This window comes from Triticum aestivum, chromosome 4A (assembly GCF_018294505.1).
Source record: "Triticum aestivum cultivar Chinese Spring chromosome 4A, IWGSC CS RefSeq v2.1, whole genome shotgun sequence".
Lineage (NCBI taxonomy): Eukaryota > Viridiplantae > Streptophyta > Magnoliopsida > Poales > Poaceae > Triticum > Triticum aestivum.
The window spans coordinates 598,415,097-598,424,607 of NC_057803.1; the positions used below are offsets into that span (position 1 = coordinate 598,415,097).

The 9,511-nt window shown below is 47.2% G+C and overlaps 1 protein-coding gene across 1 annotated transcript; it reads left to right on the top strand.

Moving 5' to 3' along the window:
- Positions 1–2,233: 2,233 nt before the first annotated feature.
- On the top strand, positions 2,234–4,031 carry LOC123087388 (protein ECERIFERUM 26-like). The gene is made up of 2 exons (XM_044509391.1): positions 2,234–2,734; positions 2,986–4,031. Exons 1-2 carry the CDS (start codon positions 2,306–2,308, stop codon positions 3,811–3,813), a joined length of 1,257 nt encoding a protein of 418 aa, XP_044365326.1. The 5' UTR covers positions 2,234–2,305; the 3' UTR covers positions 3,814–4,031.
- The last annotated feature ends 5,480 nt before the right edge of the window (positions 4,032–9,511 follow it).

Consider the following 9,511-nt stretch of genomic DNA (forward strand, 5'->3'; position numbering starts at 1 on the left):
GATCCATGCATGCTGGTCCACATACATTAATGAGTCACAAATTAAGCCATAGTACCTTTTTCGGTTAAATTATGCCATACATTGACCACTAGCAACCTCTGTTCTATATCCCCCTGACACAATAGTACCTCACCCATCCGTACATTTTCATATGATTTCCAAGCTTCAACATATTTTATTTTTTGAATCACAATTCCAATTTATTATTCATTTAAATATTTGATTTCCTTGTGATTAGGACTTTGAAACAAGACCACTTCTAAATATATTTTCACAAGTTCTAGATTCGTATTTTGAAACATGATGAAACTGTATGAACATAATGATGCAATCTAGAACATGATAAAACCTAATAAAAATTCATGAGAACAAATGCCTATTAAGTTGAGGCTCAGCCACTACTTTCCCTATTAAGTGTATTGACACGGAACGAAACATTATGATACAATTTCGAACAAATGAACCACATTGAAATAGTGTGATTGTTCTTTTTTGAAACATGATAAAACATTTGAATTAATTAGTGCCTTTATAGTGTAAAGCATGTGTTTGTGGAAGGAGAGAATAGATGAATATTTGCACTGTGCAAGTTCCATAATCACGCACGTAATTGTAACATTTTTTTGGAGAAATAAATGTAGTAACATTTCTGACACAACACTAAATGATTATGAGAGCATGGAGGTAAAAAGAAATATCATAGTGGACAAAAGTGGGAGGGTTCCCATAAAAGCATAAACAGCTCAGCTATGCATGCACGGTACCTCCCGTGCATGGTAGAAAAGCCGGTCTCCCTAAAAACGACTAAATCATCCCTCAACATGAACTGTTCAGAAAGAGTCTATGCGCCACGCAAGGCAAACAGCATAATCATCAGCCGAAACAGACAATTGTTGTCTCATGAATATAGAGCGATCACCAGGTTCATCCAAAGCTCATCTCGAGTGAGCTCTCAGCACGCTTCCGCCCCGAGTTCTCTTTGCGCACGCTCTCAGTTCCCAACCCAGACGATCCTGAGCAGTTCGCCTCTTCGACGGTCTAGGAGCTGGAGGCAGCGTCGTAGCAGCACTGGCTGATCGCCCCCGCAGAGAATCTTCCATTGATGTAGGGAAGAGTTGATCCTCCCCAAGATCACGCGAGTGCTTGTACATGGCACACCCTGAAAACAGATATCGTTACGCAAATCCAAATGCCCCAAATGGCAGCAACACAAGCAATGTTAACGACAATTTTCTTGTTATTCATACTCCAAAAGAAAGAAAGCTCAATCATATTTCTAGGCACATTGAAACCGAAAGTTTCAGCAACATCACTCCAACTCTGTTTGGCTACCACACATTCAAAGAACAAATGGTGGACTGATTCCTTCATTACAGTATAAGCAGGTTAAGTTCTCCACTACACTTCTTCTGTTTAGGTTATCTCTGGTAAGAATTTTATTATTAAAAGCCAACCACACAAAGAGTAGGTATCTGTTAGGTACCACTATCTTCCAGAAATTTTTCCATAACGGAGTAGAAACCCCACCCCAGTTAATCATGTTATAAAAGGATCTGACCGAATAAACCCCTGATGGCTCCAACTGCCAAACAGGTTAGTCCTCCTCATTGGTTAGGTTTTTGGTAGATATGATCTGGATCAAGTCATGCCATTTATTCATAAACTCAGCATCAACACACCTGTTAAAAGTGAGTACCCAACTCTATTTAAACCCCATAAGCAAAAAAAGAAAAAAGAAACTCTATTTAAACCCCGGCCCGTGCTCGTGCACCACCACCGGTAAGTAAAGGGGGCACCAGTAGTACACGCGTCCCACCGGGCCAAAACCGTTCACGAAATACGCCAAAGAACTCGCAAACGGCTGTAGGAAGGGGTGAGGGGGGTGCCGGCGGGGACGTCCATCGGGTCAATTCGCCGCCGGCGGCTCGAGCGAGGCGAAGGTGGCGCGGCGGAGAGAGTGCGGCGCGAACGTTCGAGTGTACCGCACGTGGAAGCGGGCGCACCAAATACACAGCGCACGATGGCGATTCGGACCGCGCGTCTAACTCTATATGCCGCGCGCGCGCTTATTGCGCGTCCGCTGGAGCCCCTCTACCGATTGCGCGCGTTAAAAAGGGCAAATTTGTGGCGCGACGCTTATTTAGCGCGTCTGTTGAAGATGCTCTAGAAAAAGAAAAAAAAAACTCTATTTAAACACCAGCCCGTGCTCGTGCACCACCACCGGTAAGTAAAGGGGGCACCAGCAGTACACGCGTCCCACGGGCCGAAACCGTTCACGAAATACGCCAAAGAACTCGCAAACGGCATGGGTTCGGAGGCAGCAGCAGCGGCGGTGCACGGGCACCAGTTGTCGACGGTGGTGCCGAGCTCGGTGACGGAGGTGGGCAGCTACGAGCTGGCGGACGCGGACCTGGCGTTCCGGCTGCACTACCTACGCGGGGTGTACTACTACTCCGCGGGGGTCACCACCATGGTGCTCAAGGAGCCCATGTTCGCCTGGCTCGACGCGTACTACCCTTTGGCCGGCCGCGTCCGCCGCCCCGCCGACGAAGCCGACGCCTCGCGCCGCCCATACGTCAAGTGCAACGACTGTGGCATCCGCGTCGTAGAGGCCCAGTGCGACCGCGCGCTCGACGACTTGCTCCGCGACGACGCCGTCGATCGCGTGAAGCAGCTTTGCTACCACGACGTGCTCGGCCCGGAGCTCTCCTTCTCCCCGCTGCTCTTCGTCCAGGTAGACTAACCGTCCCGCTGCTCTGTTACCATGTTTGTAGTATAGTGGTGACTCAAAGCTCTTGTGGGGATACTGTGTTAGTATATCTCCCACACGGTATAGTATAGTAGTGACTCAAAGTTTTACTTCTTCCGTTCCGAATTATTTATCGAAGATGTATTTTAGTTCTAGATACATCCATTTCCGCGACAAATAATTCAGAATGGAGTGAGTACGTATGTAATGACAAAGCTGATTGAGCTTGATCGCAGGTCACCAACTTCAAATGTGGAGGGATGGCGCTGGGGTTCAGCTGGGCGCACCTCATGGGCGACGTGGCATCGGCGACGACCTGCTTCAACCGCTGGGCACAGATACTCGGCGGCGAGAAGCCAGTCGCCGTCACCATGAGCCCCATGAAGGAGCCGCGAGAGAGAAACCGTGCGCCTGCCGCGGTCGCGCCGCGCTCGGTTAAGCCGGTCGGACCCATCCAAGAACACTGGCTGGTCCCCGCCGGCGTCGACATGGTGTGCTACTCTTTCCACGTCACCGAATCGATGCTCGAGAGGCTGCGGCAGCAGGAGCCAGCGGCTCCCGGCGGCGTCTTCGAGCTCATCTCGGCGCTCCTGTGGCAGACGGTGGCCAAGATCAGGGCCACCAAGGAGGTGAAGACGGTGACGGTGGTGAAGACCGACATGGCCGCCTGGAGCGGTTACTCCCTGGCCAACGAGCAAAATGTCGGGTACGTGGAGGCGGGCTCTCCACCGGCCAGCACGGACGTGTCGGATCTGGCTGCGCTGCTGGCCAAGGATCTGGTCGACGAGACCACCACGGTGGTCGGGTTCCCGTGGGACGTGGTCATCTACGGCGCGAACCTAACGTTCGTGGACATGGAGCAGGTGGACCTGTACGGGCTGGAGATCAAGGGGCAGAGGCCCGCGCACGTGGAGTACGGCATGGACGGCGTCGGCCAGGAGGGCGCCGTGCTGGTGCAGCCCGACGCCAGCGGGCATGGCCGCGTCGTCATGGTGGTGCTCCCCAATGATGACGTTCAGGCCCTCCGAGCTGAGCTCAGGAACACGCCCTTGCTGGCTCGCTGAAACTTGATCACACTAGTGCAGAACCGGACAATAGCACCGGTTCGTAAGGCCCTTTAGTGCCGGTTTCATAACCGGTACTAAAGTGTGGTCACTAAAGGCCCCCCCTCTTTAGTACCGGTTCAACACGAACCGGTGCTAAAGGGCAACCACGTGGCACGAGCCAGCTCCGGGGGCCGGGAGCCCTTTAGTACAGGTTGGTAACACCAACCGGTACTAAAATGTTTAGGGGGTTTTTGGTTTTATGATTTTCTTTTTCATTTAATTTTGTGTTTTCCATTTTAATTCTTTTTCGTTTGCCGGTATTTTACGATACTACACATTGTACACGTTATGCATATATATATATATATATATATATATATATATATATATATATATATATATATATATATATATAGAATTTCTAGTGGAACCAATCATATATATATATCATCAATGTCTCACAAACCACCATATTAATTCATACATATACACATGTATAGCTATATACAATTTCTCCTACATATGCATGTTGCCTTCGGAGCCAATGGCATTACCATAATTGGTGCCTTCGGAGCACGATGACAATTGGAAGTGGTTCATGACCTGGTCGATGGGGGCGGAAGCGGGTAATAGTATTTTCCCTTCGGATTTATGACCTGGTCGAGCAAAAATCCCGCTATTTCCTTTTGAAGTGCTTCTACGCGCTCCGTTTCTAGGAGCTTGTCCCGCACCTCTTTGAACTGTTAAGAAGGAGATCAATATGCATGTGTATTAGTTATGTGACTAGATATCGATAATGGTGTAAAAATTGTGAATAGTGTTCTGACAAGCGTACCCATTCCTGTCTTTGAGATCTGCTCCTTTCGGATGCCATCATGCGAATGTTCTCGCAAACGCAGAATGCACACAGATTAGTCCCCTGCGCCTGCTTCAGGGCCTTTATTACGAGAATGGAATTAAATTTGATCAGATAATAATTCATCAAGCATGATAATTAAAGAGATGGCAGGTAGCTAGCTAGCTAGTACTACTTAATTACTTACCTTGGGTCGAAACCATTTCAGCTGTCGTTTCCATTCGCCTTCCGTGACGCTGATGAACCTTGCCCAAGCCCTGCCCGCCGATAAAGAAAATGAATAAAGGGGTTATTAAATAGTTCATATCATGAAATGACAAACTAAATAGGCCGAGATATATAGTTAATAATGATTGAAATTACCTGTTGACTATCCCAAACAAGATGTTATAGTCACTATTTGCTTTGAGTAGTGAGTCCAGTATTTGAACTGTTCCGACGTCAACTTTAATGATACACAAGATCGAGTGAAATCTGCATGCACACACGTTTGCATGTCTTAATTAAGCGGGCATATGTAAGCAAAAACATGTAGCTAGCTAGTAGGCAAAAACAGAGAATTTGTAGTACAAGAAAGTGTGACTCACTGAAAGTTGTAAAAAAGTAGTGTATCTTCATTGTATTTGAGGCGCTTCAAGAACTGTAGCATGATGTCCTCTACCTGCTTTTCATGATGCTTGTTTATTGTCCATGTGTATTCATTAACGGTGTTTGGGTCAATGAACCCAATGCCATAGCGTCCACCTTTTCTCATTTCATACATCTTCATCCTGCATAATACCACAGAAAAGAATATAGTGAGGATAATTACAGGTAATGATTGATCAAAAGGATCACTACAGCTAGCTTGAGACTTAAATTACAGAAAGAAATCACTTACAGACAATAGCAACTGACGATAGATTTGTCGAGTGTGTCTTGATTGTATAAATGAAACAGTTCAGAATACTCAATGGTCACAGGTTTCTCATGGTAGTAATGATCCTTCTTGACTTGCACCATGAGGGACTCTCGATCGGATCTCTTGGTAATGTCCATGTACCATTGATGCAATTCATACATTCTCGTTGGGAGCTTCTTGACCTCTTCTGGCTTGACTAAAGGTTGGCCCCAGGCATATTTCCGTTTTATTTCCTCCTCTGTAAGCACAGGCATGTCCTCTATCTCGAGGAGTTGTCCAACAGTGATTTTGAGAGTTTCAGCCTGCATTATATGCTCCTGGGTTATTACCACATCGCCCACCTCGGGAACGTAAACTGTTTGGCCATAATAATATTGGGCGCGTGTACTGTCACGTGTTGTTGGCGGCACAACAAGCGGGGGGATCGATTGTGCCGCCTGTTCTCCCAGCTGGGCAACGGTTTTCCCGCATTTTTTGACAGCTGCTTGTTGTTTGCTCGAGCTCGAGCTCGCCTTCTTCTGTAGACGTTGTCGATGTAACTTCCTGATGTGGCGCTCATAGTTTGTATCAACAGGCTTAGAAGCTGGTGGTTGAGCCATACAAATGAAGTGGTCAACTACTTCCATAGACACTTTCTCCCTTGGTGGCGGTGGCGGTTTCGATCCAAAATGGGCGTCGACTTCTGCCCGCACTATGGCATTGGTTTGCTCCTCGGTCCTGTCGTAAGCCCTCTCAGGAAGAGGAGTAGTGAGGTTTGGACCATATTTATATCGCTTGCCTCCGCCTGTACTTCCTGTACTATGATCTCGACTCGTACCGCTACGCACCATAGCTGCGGGGTGTCTCTTCTGCAATTGCTGAGGCGGCGGAGACGGCTGACGGGGCTGAGTTGGACGAGGAGGAGTGGCCTGAAGCTGTGCCGGACTTGCAGTGGCCTGAGGTTGTGCCGGACTTGGAGGAGGAGTGGACGTCTGACGCTGTGTCGGACTTGGAGGAGGAGTGGCCTGACACTTTGCCGGACTTGGAGGAGGAGGAGTGGCCTCACGCGTTGGTGGACTTGGAGGAGCGGCAGTCTGCTGACTCGGTGGCGGACTTCGACGAGGAATCGGGTGACGCGGTGTCGGTGGCCTTCGAAAGATGATGCAATCCTTTCTCCATAGGATGATACGATGTTTGGCATCTCCGAGTGTGTGCTCCTCGTCACCTCCAGGAATGTCAAGCTCTAGCCCCGAATATTGGTCCACCACCTCATCAACCACGACACGAGCATAGCCTGCTGGAATCGGGTTGCAATGGAAGGTTGCATCGGGGGAATTTGTATAAGCAACGCCGTCCGCCACCTTCAAGGATATGTTCTTAATTTTGAAGTGTAGCTCGCAGTTAGTGTTCTCCGCGATATCATCCACGGGGTATCTATCCAGCATTGCGTCAAACGGGGCGGAACCCACGCTGCTTCTCGGCATGGATGGGGCGGTGGTATCCAATGCTGGATCATCCGCTAGCTGCTGCAGCTGCTGAGACCCCCTTTGCTGGCTAAGTGAGTCGATCTGCTCCTGCTGCCGCTGGAATTTGATTGCCAAGTCCGCGTGCGCTGATTCTAGGCCTTGAAGGCGTTCATAGTCGAGCTTCCTCTGCTCCTCCTCCATCTTCCTCTTCTTCTCCTCCGCAATCTTCTTTCTCGCACGGGTTCTGTAGTCGGCGTTCCAGTCCGAAAACCCCTCATACCACGGAATAGCGCCCATGCCTCGTGTTCTTCCTGGGTGTTCAGGATTTCCCAGGGCACGCGTAAGCTCGTCGTTCTCTCTGTTGGGCTCGAACAACCCGGATCGAGCCTCTTCTATTGCAACAAGTAGCTTATCTTCGGCTCCGTCCAGACATGCCTTCTTGGAAACTTTGCCTGTCTTCGGGTCCAACTCCCCCCCATGCGCATAGAACCAAGTCCTGCACCTGGGGGGCCAGCTCAATGTTTCTGGAGTGACACTTGCATCCAGCATCTCTTTCTCAGACTTATCCCACTTAGGCATTCCCACCGCATAGCCACCTGGCCCCAGCTTATGGAACTTATCCTTTTTTGCGGCATTGGCCTTGTTTATTCTTGACCGTTCCTTAGATAATTCTGAATCCTTAAATTTCACGAAATCGTCCCAATGAGCACTTTGATTCTCTAGTGTTCCCTCGAATACTGGAGTCTTCCTTCCTCCCTTGACGTACTTGTCCCATTCACGACTCTTGTGGTTCTTGAATGCAACCGCCATCTTCCTAAGAGCAGCGTCCTTGACTTTCTGCACATCTGCTTCTGTGAAATGATCTGGTAGGGTGAAATGTTCCATGAGAATATCCCAAAGCAGACTTTTTTGTCTGTCGTCGACAAAAGTAAGATCTGGATGTGGCTTTGCTGGGTTTCTCCATTCTTGAAGGGAGATCGGGAGTTGGTCCTTCACAAGAACTGCTCACTGATGAACGAACTTGTCCGCAATCTTCTTAGGCGCTAATGGTTCACCATTAGGTTTGATTGCCTCGATATTATACTTTACACCCTCCTTCAACTTTTTGTTCGGGCCTCGTTTCGTCCTGTTGCCTGAAGATTTGCTCGATTCGGATGGCTGAAAGAAGAAAGATCGATTTGTTAATATATCTTCAACTCATTTAAAACATGTGATGATCACCAGATGCCTGCTTATATAAATATATATACCTCTCCGGTGTTGTCATAATCGTAGTTCATGACTTCATCAATTCGGTCGTCGCGATCGAATATCATATCACCCTCTCCGGTGTTGTTTAGAAATTTGGAGCCGTCATAATCTTCTTCATTCTGATCATCATCTAGCCCGCGTATTATATCGAACATGGTCTGTTCTCCCTCTCTGTTGGTATTGTCCGCCATAGCTTTTATTTAACTATGCCAAAAGAAATATAAAACAATTTAGTATTCAAATTACATCGTCTCGAATAATAGATATAATCTCGAATACATCGTCTCGAATAATAGGTATAATCTCGAATACATCGTCTCGAATAATATATAATCTTGAATACATCGTCTTGAATATCATATATCGAGTACATCACTGGCTAGGTAGCTAATAAAGATCGAATACTATAGAAGAATCTAGGACACTCGCGGTTCCTGCGGCCCGGGCGGTGGACACCCAAAGAGAAGGAACCCTCACAGGATCATAGCTGAAGTGAGATCCCTGAAGAAACTGCCAGGTATTGGAGAACCTGCCACCCTCTAACGCAACTATGTAGCGATGGACGTGTTCGTCCTCCTCCCTGACACGGCGGCGTACCACCTCCGGCTGGGCCGGCTCCCTCCGCACCGAAACTGGCCCACGCGAATGGCACCAAATGAGATCAGGGTCGACGACGGGACCCGGGGCCGGGTTCCTCATCAAGCGGTGCGCCCCTCCAGGCAGCACCTCCTAGTGCCAGCCCGGCGGAGCCCAGTCCCGGACATGGGTCAGTCGGACATCGTCGCAGACGGGTCGACGGCGAGGATGCGGGCCGGGCATCGTCGAGAACAAATACTAGCTATATGCCCGCAAAAAGTAACATTTTTTTAATGATTGGATTTTGATAACTAAAATTTCTAACATTTATATATAACTAACATTTCTATAACATTTCTAATATTTCTAGAACTAAAAAAAAGAAAAATTTCTAACTTTTTTATAACTATTTCTATAACTAAAAAACAGAAAAATTTCTAACAATTCTAACTTTTTTATAACTATTTCTATAACTAAAAAATAGAAAAATTTCTAACAATTCTAACATTTCTAACAATTCTAACAATTCTAACATTTCTAACTATTTCTAAAAAACAGGAAAATTTCTAACAATTTCTAAAAAACAGAAAAATTTCTAAAATTTCTAACTTTTTTATAACTATTTGTATAACTAAAAAACAGAAAAATTTCTAACAATTCTAACATTTCTAACTATTCTAACAATTC